Source organism: Saccopteryx leptura, chromosome 5 (genome assembly GCF_036850995.1).
Source record: "Saccopteryx leptura isolate mSacLep1 chromosome 5, mSacLep1_pri_phased_curated, whole genome shotgun sequence".
NCBI lineage: Eukaryota > Metazoa > Chordata > Mammalia > Chiroptera > Emballonuridae > Saccopteryx > Saccopteryx leptura.
In genome coordinates this window covers 2872632-2891378 of record NC_089507.1, presented here as the reverse complement: position 1 = coordinate 2891378, position 18747 = coordinate 2872632, and the positions used below count along the sequence as shown (strand labels likewise).

General features: G+C 63.2%; 1 protein-coding gene across 4 annotated transcripts in view; it reads left to right on the top strand.

Annotated features, from left to right (window-relative positions):
* Positions 1–314: 314 nt before the first annotated feature.
* SH3TC1 (SH3 domain and tetratricopeptide repeats 1) overlaps positions 315–18747 on the top strand; it is a 46404-nt gene continuing 27971 nt past the window's right edge. The window contains exons 1-2 of one of the 4 annotated variants that reach the window (XM_066387721.1): positions 315–470; positions 16305–16527. In XM_066387721.1, the coding sequence (XP_066243818.1) occupies positions 16353–16527 (175 nt within the window). In that variant the 5' untranslated portion in view covers positions 315–470; positions 16305–16352. Of the gene's footprint in view, positions 471–4636; positions 4759–12077; positions 12446–16304; positions 16528–18747 lie in introns of those variants that run through there. The other 3 variants (XM_066387724.1, XM_066387723.1, XM_066387720.1) reach the window with 3 other exon arrangements.

The window sequence follows — 18747 nt, the reverse complement described above, 5'->3', positions numbered from 1 at the left end:
AGAGCTCTCCCCAGCCCAGCTAGGGGGAGGCCCTAGCAGCTGCCCCCAGGCCCAGTGTCTCTCCCCTCCGTGAGGCCTGCGACCAGGGCCTGCACCTGTTCCAGATGTCGGCCAGTCCCCAGCCCGGTAGGTGGGGCTGGAAGCCGGCCAGCCCACCTGCTGTGGCTCTTCCCAGCCCTGCTCGGGAATGCCGGCTCCCGGGAGATGCTGGCTGGCTCTGGAATGCTGACCAGGAATGCTGACACTTCCCCGATAGCTGATAAGGAGGAGAAAGGTCACGGAGGAGCCAGCCCCTTCCTGCTGGGGCGGGTCAGCCACGGGGACAGCCAATGACCCAGGCCTAAGGCTCAGGCCAATTGATTGGAGCTGGAGGGCTGGGCTCCCTGAGAATGTGCGCCTTCAGGTCCCGGGCTGTGTGCTGGGCAGTGGAAACCCTCCTGAGGGGCCTGTGAAGTGTCTGCCCCAGGCAGGTAAGTTCCAGACCCCCGAGCTGGACCCGTCCCAAGAGGGCAGCCACATGCTGCAGCCCCGAGCCCCATGCTGGGTCACCTGTTGAAACAGGCGGGGTACGCCCTCAAACTTGCCTGGCCAGGGCGCCAAAGGGTTTCAGAGCCCGGGAAAGGGCCAGCCTGCTGTCCCCATTTCTGAGAAAGGGGCTGAGAGCCCAGTGGGTGGAGCTGGATGTCCTCAAGGTGGCAATTGGAAGGTAGGGAGGCGCCTCCTTACTGTTCGGGGGACCTCATGAGGGCCGGGGTGGCAGTGGGCCCAGGGGTCTGGTAATGGCTGGGCGGCTAGTACTGCCCGCCCCTCTGAGCCTGGTCTCCCAGTCTACAAGAGGAGAGTGCTGTCGGGACGCACAGTGTCCACACGCGGTCAGTGGGGGCCGTGCCCTCAGCAGGGCCGTCCAGCCACCAAGCAGAGGAGCCAGCATCCCGGGCTGGGCGGCCTGGCCGCTCCCGGCTTCCCTCCCTGTCCTCCCTAGAGGTCTGCATGAGGGTGGGGGCTCTCCCTTCCCCAGCCCCCAGCCCCAGCCCCCCGTCCAGGTCCCTCAGGGGCCCAGTCCCTGAAGCCCTGAGCACCACCCCTCCTTTCCTGGGGGTGGGCCTGCGAGTGGGTTTGCAGCAGGGAGGGGGTGGTGGCTGAAGGTGGGTCTCCGCCCCCACAGTCTTGGGACCAGGAATCTGGACTTTGCTCAGGCTGGCAGGGGTGAGGGGACAGCTCCGTGGCCCCAGGAGAGGTTGGCTGCACCTCTCTCAATTTATCAGCGTGCCCAGGGAGCCCGGTGACCGCCTCTCTCTGTCCCACAGGGGCTGCGGGAATCACTCCCAGTGCGTGTGGCCCCAGACAGAGTGTTGTTTCTAAGATTTATTGACCCAATCTTTTATTTATATCAGATAGACTCGTGGGACCTTTGGGTTATAATCTAATAGAGGGTCCTTTGTCCCTTCGACACACGCCACTGTTGTGGGGTTCCATTTATCACTCGGTCATCCACTCCTTTGCTTCTTTGCCACTACAAGCCCGGCTCATCTCGTATACCTTCTGGCCTGGCCCTAGAATCAGTCGTTTCTCCCAGAGTCCTGATTTCCGTTGTTGGAGGGTGCTCTGAGAAACCCCAAGATCTCTCTTGTGTGTTGGTTGTGCGTGTTGCTACCTGGGTGATGTTTCTTTTTTTAAGAGATTTTATTTCTCAATTTTACAGAGAAGTAAAAGTCAGAACTATCAACTCATAGTTGCTTCACTGTAGTTGTTCACTGGTTGCTTGTTGTATGTGCCTTGACCGGGCAAGCCCAGGGTTTCGAACCAGCGACCTCAGTGTTCCAGGTTGGTGCTCTATCCACTGCGCCACCACAGGCCAGACTGGATGTCTTTTCTTTTAAGACCTCTCAGCTGACAGAGCCTGGAGATACAAGAGTGTATACTCACCTGTGCATATATGTAGCTATAAGTATAAAGTATACTAACCCATTATGTAATGCATATCTGTAAGTTAGTATATATATGTACCTAACTCCTATATATACATACATACATCTAAAGTGTGCTAACCCATGGATACACTTATCCATGTATACACATGTATCTAATAAGTATCTCTATTTGTAGCATTTGTATCTATAGTAAGGGAGCCATCAATTCACACTGATGTCTTTGATACATTGCCAAGGGGACCACGGGGGTGGGTAGGATCGTTCCAGCCTCCCCCCTTGATTTTCTGCACCCCCCCTACTCCGATAGGGGCATAGCTGGTTCCACCACCCACCCTGACTTAAATGCCCATATTCCAGCTTTTCAGTCCGGGTATAGAAGGGAGTAAGGAATTTGTAACCAGGCCCCGTGGGGAACAGCGTGGTCAGCTAGAGCCCAGGGCACCCTGCGGTGGTTCCATTCATCCTCAGGCTCACAGACCACCACCCACGGCCAGGGCTGCTGGGTGGCGGCCCCCTCCCCTTCAGGGAGGCTGCTGCGTGTTCACTGTGTTGTTCCTGGATACAAAGGGCAGACACCCTCTCAAATGCAGGAAATTCTCCCAAGTGCAGAAACCCTCCAGCCTCCTCCAAGTTTTATTGGTGGACATTAAGGTTCGTGCTTTGTGCTGTTAAGTCGAGTGTCTTTTGACAAGTGTGGAATGTTGAGTATTCACCATCACAGTGCCAGGCAGAGAGCTTCCTCACCTGACGAGAGCCCTCGGCCCCTCCTCAGCCTCCCCCCCACCCCGCCACGGCTGTTCACTTCTCTACCCTCCCCTGGTGTCTGCTCACAGAGGCCAGCACAGGTGCCTGTGTCCTGGCCCCCCAAGGACAGGAAAGGTGGCCCACTCTGCAGCGCACTCCTTCCCACGTAACCCGTGTCCGGTCCTTCCGTGTGGCTCAGAGAACCTCCTTGCTCTTTCTCTGGGCTGCTCGCTCTGCAGTGGGGGGGGGGGGGGGGGCGTGAGTCACTCGACACCTGGGTTCTGTCCAAGGTGTCGCTGGTATAACAAGTGTCCGCACCTCCGTCGCCCTGCTGTCTAGACTTGGGACTTCCTGGAGGTGGGGCTTCTGGTCAAAGGGTGAAGCCCACGTGCGGTTTTATGGCCACTGGGTTGGCAAGCGGCCCTCGGACTGGCCCGGGCACTGCTCCCCCGCAGCCACGGACGGCAGGTGCTGCCAGGCGGGGAAGTGACGGAGGGTCTCGGGCTCACTCTGCCTGTGCGGTTGCGGAGAGACTGAGCATTATTTCATGTGTTTTAAGGCGACAGGCAGATAGGAACCGGCTGCTCCTGGCCCTCCCTGTGTTTCTGCAGAGCTGTGATGTTGTCCTCTGACTTGGCCTCCAGGCCAACGTCTCAGGTGCAGTTTGACTAAAAATAGCTGCTGGCAGAGGGGCCAGGTCCAGCAGGCTTTGAACCGAAACCAGCAGTAATCTTGTTTGTTAAAAATTAAAAGACTGAGAAAGACACCAAATCCCAACTGAAGTGCATCGTGCAGGACACGTGGCCAGCCTCCCTGTCCCGTGTCCCGGGGCTGAGGGCTCCGGGCAGAGGGCCTTCCGATTCAGCCCCGTCCTCGATTCAGCCCCGTCCTGGGTGCCCAGGCTCGGGTCAGGCACAGAGCAGGGCTGCCAGGCTTGGGGCTGGGCAATGCTGCTAGCTCCCAGCCCTGCTTCCATTGAATAATAGTGATCATAATATCACTCCTTTGTGGGGCCCTCTGCTCCACGCCCAGGGTGCTGGGCCGGACTGATACCTGCCGGGGACCAGCGCAGCTAGTAATTCCAGGTCCTGAGTGGGAATGGCGTGGAATTAAGAAAATAAGTTTAAAGAGAAAAAAGGTGGGCTCCGGGAGGACTCCCTGCAATGCAAAAGACAGCTTGCAAAAGATGTCTCCACCACCCCCCCACCTGCTTTATTTATAGGGCAAAGTGAAGTCATTAGCAAATCAAAGAGATCATTAAAACAAAGTCACATTTCCAAGGCATCCCAAGAATTCTCCCAAGTGCAGAAACCCTCCATCCTGCATAACATCTTAACTTCACAAAACAAAGAATGAAAAGAAAACTACCTCCAGTCTCTTCCGGGGACATGGAAGATAGGACGGATAGGACAGGAGGAATAGAAACGATCCATCCAGCACCACAACTAACATGGAGGTGTGGAGAAAATCTTAGCCTTTAGCAACTTAACCAAGCAAGTGAGGTGGGGGTGGGGTGGGATGAGTGCAAATACTCAGCTTCGTAGCCAATGTGGAGGCGTGTGCGTGTGTGTGTGTGTGGGGGGGAGAGCTTAGCCTCTTGCTAAGCCTCAAACTGCAAGGGCTCTGCCACTTACAGTCTCCCACAGATACACCCACGGCAAGAGCTCCACAATCTGTGCGCTCCCTCGCCATGCGACACCCCAGCTCGTACTGTGTGGGCCAGTGTGGGTGTGTGAGGTGCGTGGACCCCAAGTGGCCTTTCTGTGAACGCAGGAAGACTGTGCCAGGGACAGGAGGTGGAGAACGTGCCCATGCCGCAGTGGGTGCTCTGGCCACGCCCCGCCCCACCCCCCATGTGACCCGGGAGACCTTGCAGCTGACAGACACTGGCCTGGGAAGGATGCCGGCGTGCACGTCAGCCTGACAAGGGGCTGCCACTCGGGGGCTCATCGATGAGGCTGTGACCCCGGCTTCATCTCCAGCCTTACGGTCGGAGGGCAGAGAGCGCAGGACCAGGCCCTGTCCATACACCCGGCAGGTCTCACCAACGAGGCTGGGAGAGACCAGAGCCCCTCCCAGCTGTGTGAGTCCCCCCCACCCCAGGAAGAGGGTGTGTGACTGGAAAGGGGCTGAAGGAAAAGGGACAGAGTTGCTTGTGGCTTTGCCTGATCAGGGGCACGCATTACCCAGGGGTCTGCTCCTCTACATGTCTGTTCTGGGTCCCCAGGGGCTTGGTTGGACTGCTCCCCCCATTGCTGGTACCTCTCTGTTAGTCATGCAACAAACACTTGTAGAGTGCCCAATCAATGCCCTTGCGGGACTCATGGCTGTGAGGTGCTCTCGGTTTAACCAAGGGGCAGCCTAGGTAGAGGCCCCAGTTATAGCATGCCTGTGGTCAGGGCTCTCAGGGGCTGGGGGGTCGGGGGGCTGACTTGTCCTCGGTCAGCAAAGGCCTTGGGGGGGGGGTAAAACCCGAGGGAGGCCCACGGAAGGTGGACAGGAGCTGAGCTCAGAGGCTGGAGGAGAAGATCAGCAGAAGGGCGATGTGCAGAGGCCAGGGCCGTGGGGGACACGGGGGAGTCAGGAGCCCAAGGGTGGGCTCCGTCAGGCAGGGGCCTGGGCCTGAGTAGGTGGGGAGAAGGAAGGGCCAGGAGCCAGTGGCGGGGTGCCCGTTCCTGGGGTTCAGGGAACGGAGGGGAGCTGGGTAATGGGGGGCAGTGTCCGGTCCCCCCCCGAGGGGAATGCCCTCAGGTCTGAGAGGGCACGCTGGGTTGTCAGCGTGGACAGGTGGCCGTGGAAGTCCCCGCCGGCACACTCGTGTCCGAGAGGTGTGGCCTGGGCGGGGAGGAAGCGTGGAGGCAGGAGGAGGTGTTGGGAGGGAGGGTGTGGCCAGCTGGGCGGGAGTGTCCACAGAGAGAGAGGCCAGTGAGGGAGGAATAGGAAGAGACCTCTGCGTTTAGCAGCGTAGTGGGTGCTGCTGGCCTCGACAGGACCGTGTCCGGGAGGGTGGGTGAGGCCGGCCCGGGTAGGGAGGGATGTGGGCGGTCAGGGCAGAGGCTCTGCAGGTGGGTGTTGGGGGAAGGGAGCGGAGGGGCAGGGTCGCACCCCCTGAACCTGCTGGCAGCGGCCCGAGGATTGACCGCATCACCGAGGTCCCGGCATGGCCTGCGGGGGACCCTGGGGACTCCTGTGGAAAGTCCCACTGAGCCCTCCTGACCCCACTCAGCCTGCAGTGACCTGGGCCTGGTTTCCAGGGAGATGGGCAAGAAAGACTCACTCCCCAGCGAGGCCCTTGGGAGACCGTGTGCTCGGCTGGGTTAATGTTTGCACAGGCCAGGTTCAAAATCCGCCCCCTGGTGACTGGGCTCCCAGAATGTCCAGAACTCCGGGGGGGGGGCCCCACACTGAGTCAGGAAGGCCGGGGTTTGGGGTGTCCCTGGGGCTCATTTTAAGCCGAGGTGCTGTCTCTCAGGCTCCCGGGGAAGGGGCAGTTGTGCGACACACCCACTGTGTCCCCCACCCGTGTCCCCTGTGCACTCCCTCCCTGCCACCCGTGACCTCCCGCCTGTCCCACAGTGTGAGAAGTGACCAGACGGACGTCCCAGCCCGGGCCTCGTGCGCTGTGTGGGCCGTGAGCACAGCCTCTAGTGCCTCTCTGACCCACCCCCCAGGACCCACACGCCTGATTCGGGGTGTCCGGGAGGGGGCACCCCTGCTCCGAGGGCAGCCTCTCGCCGCCCTGACCGACCGACCGGAGAAAGGAGCGCTCTCCGGAGGAGTCCCGGACACACACAGGCCCAGGATCCTGGCCAGCCATCCTGGCTGCTGAGTCAGCGCCCCCTGTCCCCCCCCAAGAGGGCCACACTTGCTGGACAGCACGGGACAGAGGCCCAGCCCAGGCACGGAGGAAGTGCTGACCGCTTCCTGGAGTCCCACGACCCGGCCTGGGGTGGCCATCGGTCATCTGAGAGCCTCGTTGTTTGTTCCCGACACCCTTGTTTTGCACAGAGCCGTGTTTGCGCTCACGGGGCCTCGCGCCCTGCTCACCTTTGATGGGGGGGGGGGGGTTCGGCCGGAACAGCAGACCTGTGGAGCCCGGCGGGCACCGGCCCTGTCGCTCGCCCTCGGTGTGGCGGCCCCAGCTGGCGCCGGGCTCTAGGCTAGAGCTTCTGTCTCTGTCCCTGAGAGGCATCCCCGCTGGGACTTGGGCAGGCAGGAGCCAGCGGGAAAGGCCCCCCAGGCCGATCCTGTCCCCAGTTCTTTAGACCTGGGTGTGGCTGAGGACCGGGTGCCGCCTCGGGAGGCGGTGACTGTGTCTGTCTGTCTTTCTGGGGAACTGCGTTCGGCTGGTTCACAGCTGCATTTCACAGATGTTGAACCGGAGACCAGGAGAGACAGTGGGGTGCCTCAGGGTGTGGAGCCAGGCCAGGCGCGGGCTTGGTCACCAGGCAGGACCTGGCTGCGCTGGGGGCCGATGTCTCAGAGCCGTCTCCGTGGGACCTTGGCGGAGGGACTCAGTCCTCCTGGGTCTCAGTTTCCCCGTTTGTAAGCCCGAAGCGCGTTGTTATCCAATCACCTGCCTTTGGCCCTGCTCACCATGGCACACGGGTGACGGAACTACCTGTGTTCAGGGCCACAGCCATGTCCAGCAGGAGGAGGGAGGCGGGGCCCGGCTTCATTATGTCCTGAGCCAGCTTCAAGCCCAAGACGGTCAGCAGCTGTCTGGTCATCACTGCCCACCACGCCTGCCTTAGTCCACTCCCCGCTTAGACATTCTTGTGACCTTGAACCTCATACACCCCAATTCCCAGTGTGGCCGGGAGCGCCCGTGTGCCGACCCCTCCCTGCTGCAGCGGGACATCCTGGGAGCTGCCCCTCAGCCTGACCCTCCTCTGGAGCAGGGCCCAGACCCGAGGCCGCCCCCGTCCACTGTGGCCTGCGTCTGCTTCCACGTGGTGATGACAGGGTTGTGGCCAAGACCCACCCCACGGCCCCAAAAGCCCAGACACAAAGTACTCACTGCCCCTGCCCTGGAATGACCACCGCTGTGGCTGAAGCTGCTGGACAGAGCCAGACTCTGGCCAAGTGGGCGTCGCCACCCTGGAGAGTGCGGCCCAGGCCTCTCGCAGGCCTCCCCTGCCGGCTGTCACCTGGACACGGCTATGGGAGGCTGCGCCAGCTCCATGCCCGCGGCAGAGTGGGCCGGGTGGAGGCCCGGCTGGGGAGCTGTCCCGGCTGGCCCTGTCACCCCCCCTCCGCTGCCCCCCAGGAGAACACAGCCGTGTCAGCAGTCAGAGCTGTTGGGCTTGAAGGCACTTAGCGATCCCTGAGGCCTGGGGAGTGACAGGCCCACCCAGAGGGACTCGAAGGCCGGGCCGGCGGGGTTTAGAGCGGCCAGTTGCAGGCAGGGCTGCGTGCGGGTCAGCCCCGTCCTCAGCCTCCCGAGGGACCCCTGTTGGGAAAGTCCTCCGACCCGGGGAGGCTCCGGTTCTTCCTCTAGAAGGCTGTTGGGGCGCACTGTGCAGAGTCGGGGTGCATTCTGTGGAGCTGGGTGCTCTGTGCAGAGTCGGGGTGCATTCTGTGGAGCTGGGTGCTCTGTGCAGAGTCGGGGTGCATTCTGTGGAGCTGGGTGCTCTGTGCAGAGTCGGGGTGCATTCTGTTCAGCTGGGTGCTCTGTGCAGAGTCGGGGTGCATTCTGTGGAGCTGGGTGCGCTGTGCAGAGTCGGGGTGCATTCTGTGGAGCTGGGTGCTCTGTGCAGAGTCGGGGTGCATTCTGTGGAGCTGGGTGCTCTGTGCAGAGTCGGGGTGCATTCTGTGGAGCTGGGTGCGCTGTGCAGAGTCGGGGTGCATTCTGTGGAGCTGGGTGCTCTGTGCAGAGTCGGGGTACATTCTGTGGAGCTGTGTGCTCTGTGCAGAGTCGGGGTGCATTCTGTGGAGCTGGGTGCTCTGTGCAGAGTCGGGGTGCATTCTGTGGAGCCGGGTGCTCTGTGCAGAGTCGGGGTGCATTCTGTGGAGCTGGGTGTGCTGTGCAGAGTCGGGGTGCATTCTGTTCAGCTGGGTGCTCTGTGCAGAGTCGGGGTGCATTCTGTGGAGCCGGGTGCTCTGTGCAGAGTCGGGGTGCATTCTGTGGAGCTGTGTGCTCTGTGCAGAGTCGGGGTGCATTCTGTTCAGCTGGGTGCTCTGTGCAGAGTCGGGGTGCATTCTGTGGAGCTGGGTGCTCTGTGCAGAGTCGGGGTGCATTCTGTGGAGCCGGGTGCTCTGTGCAGAGTCGGGGTGCGTTCTGTGGAGCTGGGTGTGCTGTGCAGAGTCGGGGTACACTGTGCAGAGTCGGGGTGCATTCTGTTCAGCTGGGTGCTCTGTGCAGAGTCGGGGTGCATTCTGTTCAGCTGGGTGCTCTGTGCAGAGTCGGGGTGCATTCTGTGGAGCTGGGTGCTCTGTGCAGAGTCGGGGTGCATTCTGTGGAGCTGGGTGCTCTGTGCAGAGTCGGGGTGCATTCTGTGGAGCCGGGTGCTCTGTGCAGAGTCGGGGTGCGTTCTGTGGAGCTGGGTGTGCTGTGCAGAGTCGGGGTACACTGTGCAGAGTCGGGGTGCATTCTGTTCAGCTGGGTGCTCTGTGCAGAGTCGGGGTGCATTCTGTGGAGCTGGGTGCGCTGTGCAGAGTCGGGGTGCATTCTGTGGAGCTGGGTGCTCTGTGCAGAGTCGGGGTGCATTCTGTGGAGCTGGGTGCCCTGTGCAGAGTCGGGGTGCATTCTGTGGAGCTGGGTGCTCTGTGCAGAGTCGGGGTGCATTCTGTTCAGCCGGGTGCTCTGTGCAGAGTCGGGGTGCATTCTGTGGAGCTGGGTGCTCTGTGCAGAGTCAGGGTGCATTCTGTGGAGCTGGGTGCTCCGTGCAGAGTCGGGGTGCATTCTGTGGAGCTGGGTGCGCTGTGCAGAGTCGGGGTGCGTTCTGTGGAGCTGGGTGCTCTGTGCAGAGTCGGGGTGCGTTCTGTGGAGCTGGGTGCTCTGTGCAGAGTCAGGGTGCACTGTGCAGAGTCGGGGTGCATTCTGTGGAGCTGGGTGCGCTGTGCAGAGTCGGGGTGCACTGTGCAGAGTCGGGGTGCATTCTGTGGAGCTGGGTGCGCTGTGCAGAGTCGGGGTGCATTCTGTGGAGCTGGGTGCTCTGTGCAGAGTCGGGGTGCATTCTGTGGAGCTGGGTGCTCCGTGCAGAGTCGGGGTGCATTCTGTGGAGCTGGGTGCTCTGTGCAGAGTTGAGGTGAATTTGTGGAGTTGGTGCCCTGTGCACAGCAGGAGAGGCTCTTGGAAAACCCCTCTGGCCGTGGGCCCAGGGCACAGCTGCAGGGATAAACAGGATGCGGGGTTCGGCTCGAGCTGTGGGGACAATGTCCAGGAGAGGAAATGTGTCCGGGCCGGTGTATGGATGTGGAGCCTGTCGGGGCCTCTTCCAACACCGTTTCCAGCACCACAGGGCAGCAGAGCCAAGCATCCCGTGTTCTGCACAATCTGTGGTCGTGGGGCGTGGGCTGCAAAACCGTTTCCGCCTCACAGAGAGGAGACTGAGGCCAAGCGCAGGCCTCCCCGGGGGGGGGGGGGTGGTCTCTGTGCCCTTGCCCAGCTTCTCTCTGCAGCCCCCTCCCACTGGGCCCTCATGGGCAGGAGGCAGGCCAGCCCTGAGGTGTGAAGTGGGCGTCCGTCCAGGCCCAGGGACTGGTCTTCCAGACGTGTCCCTCTTCCTCCACGGGTCTGGAGGGCTCCGTGCCTTGGCCCTGGGGAGGCCCGGACACTGGCTCTGTTACAGGAGCAGACGCCCAAGTCCGGCTGTGTGTGTTCTCTGGGCTTGGCCGGCTAGAGAATCCCCATCCAGTGAATTCTCTGGACGGCCCAGAGCCCAGCAATAGGCCACGCCTGCCCCTCCCGGGCGTGCTCTGAGCGAGAGGAGGCCAAGGGTGTGTGACCGGCACAGCAGCGCTGGTGTTCACAGTGGGCATGGGTGCCATCGGCGGGCCCACTCCTGCCTTGTGGGGCAGCCTGTGCTGGAGATGGGGCGCCCGGGGCTTCACCCCCGTGGAGAAGGCCAGAGAGGCAGCTGAAAGCCTGGGGTGCAGCCAGGGAGAGACGTTCCCGGTAGAGGGTGGTGTTGGCCCATCTGTGGACATCCACGGGCCCTGGGTGCCACTCTCGAGGGGCTTGGGCACCTGCCTCTGAATGGGCACAGCAGTCTCACCCAGAGGAGCCCCCGTGATATGAGACAAGTACGGGAAGGTCCAACCTCCCGTGCTGTGGACGGGGCAGAGGGTTCCGAGCACGGGCTTCAAAGGGGGCGGCAGAAAGCTGGACGGAGGACCCAGCGCGGGCGTGGACGGAGGAGAGGTGGGACATGGGCGGCAAGGGCCCGCATCCCGGAGAGGCTACAGGACGGGTGCCCGGGCCCCGTGGAGGCCTCCCCGAGGCCCGAGGAGGCGGGCAGGAGCACCAGGAAGGACAGACGGGGGAGGGCAGACCGCAGACGGGACGCCACGGCCTCACCCAGAAGCAGCTTCGCCTGGACTGATGGTCTTCAGCCCAGGGACATTGCCCCCCAGGGACAACTGTCTGAAGCTGGCTTCAGTGTGACAGCTGGGGCTGGCATCTAGTTGGTAGAGGCCGGGAGGGGGGCTGCTGAACCTCTGTGCCCAGCAGCGCTGCTCCAGACGTGGAGACTTCTCCCCCAGGCCGGCAGCCCTGCTCCAGACGCAGAGCCTTCTCCCTCAGGCCGGCACCCCGCGGTTGGAAACCCTCGCCTCTGGCTTTCAGTGTCTGTCAGACATGGCCCCAGCTCGCCTTGCAGTTGTCACCGGCCTTGGGCATGTCCCGTGAGCTCACTGAGCCTCAGTTTTCCTGCCAGTAAAATGGGCACATGACCACTTAATGTAGAGTCTCTTCCTGGTATTACCAGGCCACACGTGAAGGTCGCCCTCCTAGGGCCGGGCTGGGACCAGAGCTCATGCCTGGGGAGGGGGGAGGGCGTGAGAGTAGACCAGGCCGGGGGGGGGGGCAGGGCTGTGAGGCTGGGGCGCCGACCCCAGATCAGCAGATCAGTAGATCAGTTCCTGCTTCTTGTGGAAGCTGACAGGAGACCCAGTCCGATCTCCCCAGCGAGCAGGGCTAGATTCCCTGTTCTCAAACCAGGGGGGGCCTAGAGCCAGCCCGAGAGGAGGGACAGAGAGCTGTGGAGCTGGACCCCCACCTGTCCCCGGCCCACGTTCCATGGGGGGCGGGGGCGGCGTGACGGAGCCGCACCTGCGTCCGTGCAGGAGCGCACATGCGCGTCTGGGGGTGCCGGCACAGGCCTGCGTGTGAGCGTGCAGTCAGTGGAAGGGGAACAGAGAGCAGGACTGAGGTTGGCAGGGAGGCCTGGCAGCTGGCGCACTTCCCCAATCCTGGGGGCAAGGCGGGAGGGAGCCTGGGCCTCCTCCCCGGGCCTCCACCCCGGCACCTGGGGGCGGGCAGTGGGCAGGCGGGGACGCCCCGGAGCTGGCCCAGGAAGGAGCATTAATGATCAGCTGGCAGCCTTGGCTGGGCCTGCCTCTCGCCACTGGCCCCGGGCAGGCAGGCGCGGGGAGGAAGTGGGGCAGGAAGCAGGGGGCGTTGGCCGCCGCTGAGCAGTCAGCCTGGCGGAGGGCGGCCCTGCCGGCTCGGGCTGGCGCAGACAGCCTTCGGGGCCGGGCCGGGAGGAGCCAGGAGCAGCCACCTGGTGTCTGCTGTCCCGGGAGCTGCCTCTGAGGAGCCGGCGCAGGTATGAGGGTGCTGGGGCAGGCGGGTTGCTGGAGGGACAGGGGGTGACGGGCACGTGGACTGGCCGAGAAGGCCGTGCCCACAGAGCGGGGCCTTGCCAATAGGATCTAAGAATAGCCTCCGCCCTTCCTTTTCTCGAAGACTTCCTGACATTTTGGGATTGGGGGGAGCAGACCTGAAGCCGGGGGTGGGGGGTGTCCTGGAAGGCCATGGGCCCTGTCAGAGCTCCAGGAAGGTGGCAGTGTGGTTGGCAGAGACGGTGCCCAGGAATGAGGTCAGGCTGAATAAAGTGCCATGGCTCCTGTGAACTCTCCTGACCTCTCCACAGGGGAGAGGAGTGAGTGCGTCCTGAGCCTGCGATAAGGGATTCCAAGTTTCCAGGTCTAGGGGGTCTCAACTAGGACCTCCTGCCCACTTGAGGTTGGTACCAGGTGCCCAGCCTGGGCTGGCACTGTAGCCGTGACCCGGCCACTCAGGTCACCACCCTGGGGACTCTTTTCCAGCATTACAACAGGGTGAGTACCTTGACTAGGGGCACTGACCAGAAAGGGTTAGGGAAGGACTCAGACCCAGACCACCTAACACCTGGTCTTGCCCTGGGCACGTGGCTCGTGGGCACCACTGACCTGGTCTTGCCCTGGGCACGTGGCTCGTGGACACCACTGACCTGGTCTTGCCCTGGGCACGTGGCTCGTGGACACCACTGACCTGGTCTTGCCCTGGGCACGTGGCTCGTGGACACCACTGACCTGGTCTTGCCCTGGGCTCGTGGCTCGTGGACACTACTGACCTGGTCTTGCCCTGGGCACGTGGCTCGTGGACACCACTGACCTGGTCTTGCCCTGGGCACGTGGCTCGTGGACACCACTGACCTGGTCTTGCCCTGGGCACGTGGCTCGTGGACACCACTGACCTGGTCTTGCCCTGGGCACGTGGCTCGTGGACACCACTGACCTGGTCTTGCCTTCAGTGACCCCTTCAAGAGTCCGGGACCCACAGCCCTGTCTGTGGCGATTCCCAACATTTTGGAGTTGGGGAAGCTCATGGCAGTAATGGCCGGCCGGGGAGGGCAGGGCAGTGTCCAGGACGAGAGGTGCCGGCCGGCGGGCGCATCCAGGGGAGGGCAGGCGTGCGCTGGACTCGGACCCTCCTGCATTCAAATCTCACCTTTGCAACCTCGCTGAGCCTCAGACTGACCCTCTGTGAAACTGGGCACAAGGACACCGTCCTCCAGGGTGTCCCGAGGATTGGAGGGTGGTGGCTGCTGTAGGCAACGGTCCCGCCGCCGTGGACAGTGACGGAGCCTCCCGAGTCAGCAGCTGTGCCGCGTGCGACACGACAGCAGCCCTTTCCTTCTGAGTCCTGCTCACCACGAGCACCCCGGTGTGGGTGAGGCTGACCCGCTTCACGGCAGACACAGTCAGGGCACGGGGTTCCGGCCCGAGGAGCGTCCCCCACGCGGGGGGCACACAGCCACGCAGATTTACTGTCCCGGGCTGGAGGCCAGAAGTCTGAAATCAAAGTGTCAGCAGGGCCACCTCCCTGCACAGGCTCCGGGGGAGGCGCCTCCGGTCTCTTCCCGTCTCTGGTGGCTCCAGGGCTCGGGGCCCTGTCACTCCAGTCTGTCCTCTGTGGTCACATGTCTACACTGTCCCTCCTCTTATAACTAGGACACCAGTCACTGGGTACAGGGCCTGGCCTACTCCAGTGTGCCCTCATCTTAACTTCGTCTGCAGGGACCCTGTTTCCAAATGAGATCACCTTCTGAGAGGCTCTGGGTGACACTGATTTGGGGGGAGACACTGTTTGCCCCAGGACGGGGGCAACCAGACGACCCTCAAGAAGCGCTCCTTGGTGAAGTGGGCACGGTCTGCCTGGGCCCTTGAAGTATTTATTTGTCCACCACGAGCCCAGTGACAGCTCCAACCAGACCCTCCAAGTCCCTTCGAGGCAAGATCGCTTCCGTCTTCTCCCCGTGTGGGACACCCCCCCCCCCCCGTCTGCTGAACGCCAGACGCACCCCAGGAGCGCCGTTCCTTTAACCCCTCCCTCCACCTCCTTGCGAGGCCGATGTTTTCATTCTCATTCTCTTGGTGTGTAAACTGAGGCACAGAGCGGTCGCCCCGCCCACTGACCCCAGGCTCCCTGGGGTTGAGGCGGGGCTGGGCTGTTGTCCCCACAAGAAGCTGAGCAAAGGAGATCAAGGCTTTGAGGAAGAAGAGCCTTTGTGGGCAGCTCGATGGTGACCCGGCCAGCTGCCCTTTAGGGGACAAGGGACACCACCGAGGCTGCACCTGGACAGCCACTGCTGCCTGCAGTCGGGCCGCAGGCCTCAGGCCGAGCGAGGCCATTTTAGGAACCAGTGGGGAGGGGACCCTTCTGTGGAGATGGCACTCACTTCCTCATGGCTGGACTGTCACCGGGAACTCCGGGCGTACAGTTGTCCTCAGCAGCCGGGTTCCTCACCGAGCGGGAGGGAGGCTCCCTGTGCTCAGGTCCCTGTCCCCTGAGTGCTTGGGCAGGCCAGTGTGGGGCCCTGACACATACCCGCTGGCTGGTCCTGCCCTCGTCCCCCAGGGGCTGGAGAGATGAAGGCACATGCCCTGGACGTGGCCCCCGGCTGTGGGACTACCTGCTCCGTCTCGGGGACATCAGACCTGGCTCCTGAGGGGCGAGGTGGCAGAGGGGAGGAGGACAAGGACCTGGGTGGGGACAAGTGTCCAGACTGCAGACGCCACACACCGGCGCTGAGCGAGGCCGCGCTCCGTGGTCCCGATGACGCGGGTGGAGGGGGGGTGTCTGACCCCGGTACCCGCAGACAGTCTGTGGCTGAAGTTGGGAGTCTGCCCTGCGTTTCCCCAGCCCCGGCCCAGGCGGCCTGCTGTCCTTGTCACCCTGCACCTGCGTTTCCTGCCCGAAAGCAAGCTCTGTGTTCTGTCTGCTCCCATTGGTGACGAGGCCCCCACCCCCGGGAGCGTGGTCTGTCTGGCCATAAGGGCTCTCTCTCATCTCTGACCCAGGGGGGACCAGGCTGATGGTTTGCTCTCTCAGTGGGGGGTGCTGGGGGCCCCCTGGGGGGGGGGAGAAGTTATTCTTTCAGATTCAATCACTTCCCTTTCCTTGCCCTCCATCACCTGCTTCCTCCCCACCCACCCCCAACCCATCTGCAGGGACCTGGCCCATTTCCTGACAAACAGGACACGTTCCAGGGACCCTGCCACAGTCCAGGCCTCTTCCACTGGGGGAGACCTGCCTCCCGGGGCTGGTTCGGGCCACGGGGTTGTCATGGCAGCACCAGGACCTCTCAGGAACCCCAGCTCGGCGGGGGCCTGTGCGACATGTAACTGGGCAGTTATCTCTTGGGGGATGAGCTGCCTCCAGGGGGTCCTCGGGGTAGCGCTCACCAGCCAGGCGTGCGGTGGGCGTATCGCCAGAGCACGGGGCCACGGTGTGCACCGAGGCCGTCTCTGCTCCTTGTCCCCACGCGGTCCCTTGCTCGCACACCACTGGTCTAGGCGTCCGCAGTCCTGTTCTGAGCCGTCATGACATGGCAGGCTCTGAGCTGTGTCCTCGGGGTCTGTCAGTGACCCCGCCTGCAAGGACATCCACCTTGCAAACGTTGGCGTGTGGCTCCGACAGCCTGTTCCAGGGGGGCTTGTGCTGGTCAGAGAGGAAGTGACGGGCAAGCGGACCCAGGAAGGCTGAGCGGGGACCCACCAGGCACAGGGTGGGGGGCGGGGGTGCAGTGGGGGTGAGTGAGGGGCAACTCCAACTCTGGGGGCAGCATCCAGGCTGGTCCTGGGGGCCTGTCTTCCCGGAGACGTGGTCACTGCTGACCACCACCCCTCCTCTCTCCACAGAGGCCAGCCTGGCATGCCGAGCCCTGGGCACTGAGACCGCTGTGGGCCATGAAGGACCCAGCCGAGGTGGCCGCTGAGGAGCCGGCCCCGACGGCGAGGGTGACCGCGGAGCCCTCGGGTGGCAGCGGTGGCGACAAGGTCCAGACAGAGGCCGTGAGCTCGTCGGTCAGCTGGACGCAAGCGGAACCCGAGGAGGCCCCGGCTCCGGGCAGAGGCAGAGACGGTGAGTGCGGTGTTGAGGCCCACCCCCTCGTCCTCCCGTCCGGGGCTAGCGTGCTGCCGGCATTGTCCGGCGTCTAGCTGCCCGGTGAGTCACTTGCCAGCTGTGTTTTTCCAGGGGACTGTCAGTGATGACCACAGGGACGCAGAGAGAGGGGGGGCGTGGAAATTCTAGGACAGTTGCCCCTCACGCGCTGACGGCTTTCACAAACCTTCACGTCCCCACCGTCCTGCTTTGCCACCAGGACAGAAGGACAGAACCCCCGGGAACTCGGGATAGGGCACCCCTCGCCCCCCTCCCCCAGACAAGAGCCACGGCCCGAGAGGGAACGGGGCCGCAGCCGGACCAGGACGAGGGCTTTCTCCTGCCCTCGTTTCCTGTCTGCGTTCATGTGTGGCAGGTTGAGCCCCTGGTGCCTTGGCGTGTGTGTCTGCCCAGACCAGGGCGTGCTCTCCGAGCTGCCGTGCAGGGGGGTTCACGTGACAACCCACAGACCCCGCTCAGGCCCTGCCGTCTGTCTGTCTGTCCGGTCACGCCCGCTAGACCCTGGGCGGCCCCACGCACGCTGGTGCCCTGTCTCTGGCTGAGGATTTGAGGCCCTCGGGCCAGTCGTCCCACAGAACGCCCCTCAGTGAGTTCACAGCGTGATGTCACCACGGTGACGTCCAGCACTCGGGACGGGAACACCCCACCAGTGCTGTGTCTCTCGGCACAGCGTAGCTGGAGGCCAGGTTGTCTGACAATCTTCAGATTGTTTGACAATCTTCTCTGCCGGAAAGTCATGACTACGTAACTTCTAAGGGGGCCTGTCCCCCCTCCCCACGATTCACTGACACTGTCCTGCGGGCTCACCAGCCTGGGCTGCCCTCTGTGGGCTGTGGCCTCTGTCCTCAGTGTGGGTCCTGTCGTTCAGACCGCCCCAGCTCTGGTCCTCTCCCGGCCTCCACCGTCCTGTGAGCAGTCCTGCTCTGGTGACCACAGGGCCACCGCCCTCCGTGGCCCCCGGCCCCGGAATCGGCTGTTTCTCCACCCTCCGTGGCCCCCAGCCCCGGAATCGGCTGTTTCTCCACCCTCCGTGGCCCCCAGCCCCGGAATCGGCTGTTTCTCCACCCTCCGTGGCCCCCAGGCCCAGAATCGGCTGTTTCTCCAGCAGCCGGGCTTCTGCATCGGATATGGTGCTGATGGCCAAGATCAGGATGTCACTTGCTTCCCTGGATGTGTCCCTGCTGCGTGTTCGGGTCTGGGGCAGGCCCTGGGGACACCAGCGAGGCCTGGACATGTATGGGCTCTGGCCACCCGGGGCCACAACACCCTGTGAGGCTGGTGCTCCCTCGGTGCTCCGTAGATGCTGAGGGGAACAGAGCAGAAATGAACACTGTCCGGTCCAAGGCCGGCCCGGCAGTGCCGTGTCCACGGCTCTGAGAGGACCGTCCTGGAGGGGAGGGGGACCGGCCGCTCTGGAGGTCACGCCCTCTGCGGGAACCACGCAGGCTTTTCCCCAGGGAGACCCACCTCGATCCAAAGGCCCCACGGGCTCGTCCCATTTTACAGACAAGCACACTGAGCAGGGCGGAGACCAAGATGCAAACGGGGAGCTGGCCTCAGGAGGGGGGACTGCAGGATGGGGGTGACCACAGAGGACTGAGCTGTCACTCGGGGCTGCAGAGCCCGCCCACTGCTCTCACTGGTCCCCGCAGCGGGAGCCCCTCCTCTGACCCTGAACTTCGGGGTACCTCCCTCGTCCTCGCCCAGGCTGTGAGCCGCACCCACCAGCCTCACAAGACACGTGCCGCCCCCAGCCACGGACCAGGGTGGGTGCAGCCGGACGGGGGCGCAGCCTCGTCTGCTCAGACCTCGCCTTCCCTCTGGGTCGCCGCCTCCCCTGAGTGACCAGCGGAATAATGACTCCCCCCCACCCCCAAACAAGTCCACATCCCGATCCCAGAACCGGTGCCTGTGTGCACGTCACCTCCTGAGGCAGGAGACCCTGTAGGCGGGCTGAAGCCAGGGGTCTTGAAATCGGGAGACTGTCCTGAGGTCGGAGTCGGGGAGAAACCCAAGACCCCAGGCTTCCTGGATTCGGAGAGGGAGGCGGGGCCGGGAGCCGAGGGATGCGGGCCCCTCGAGAAGCCGAGACAGGCAAGGAACAGAGCCCCCTGCAGCCTCCAGAAGGGACCGGCCCTGCCCAGACCTTGATTGCAGCCGGCAAGGCCTTTTCCACAC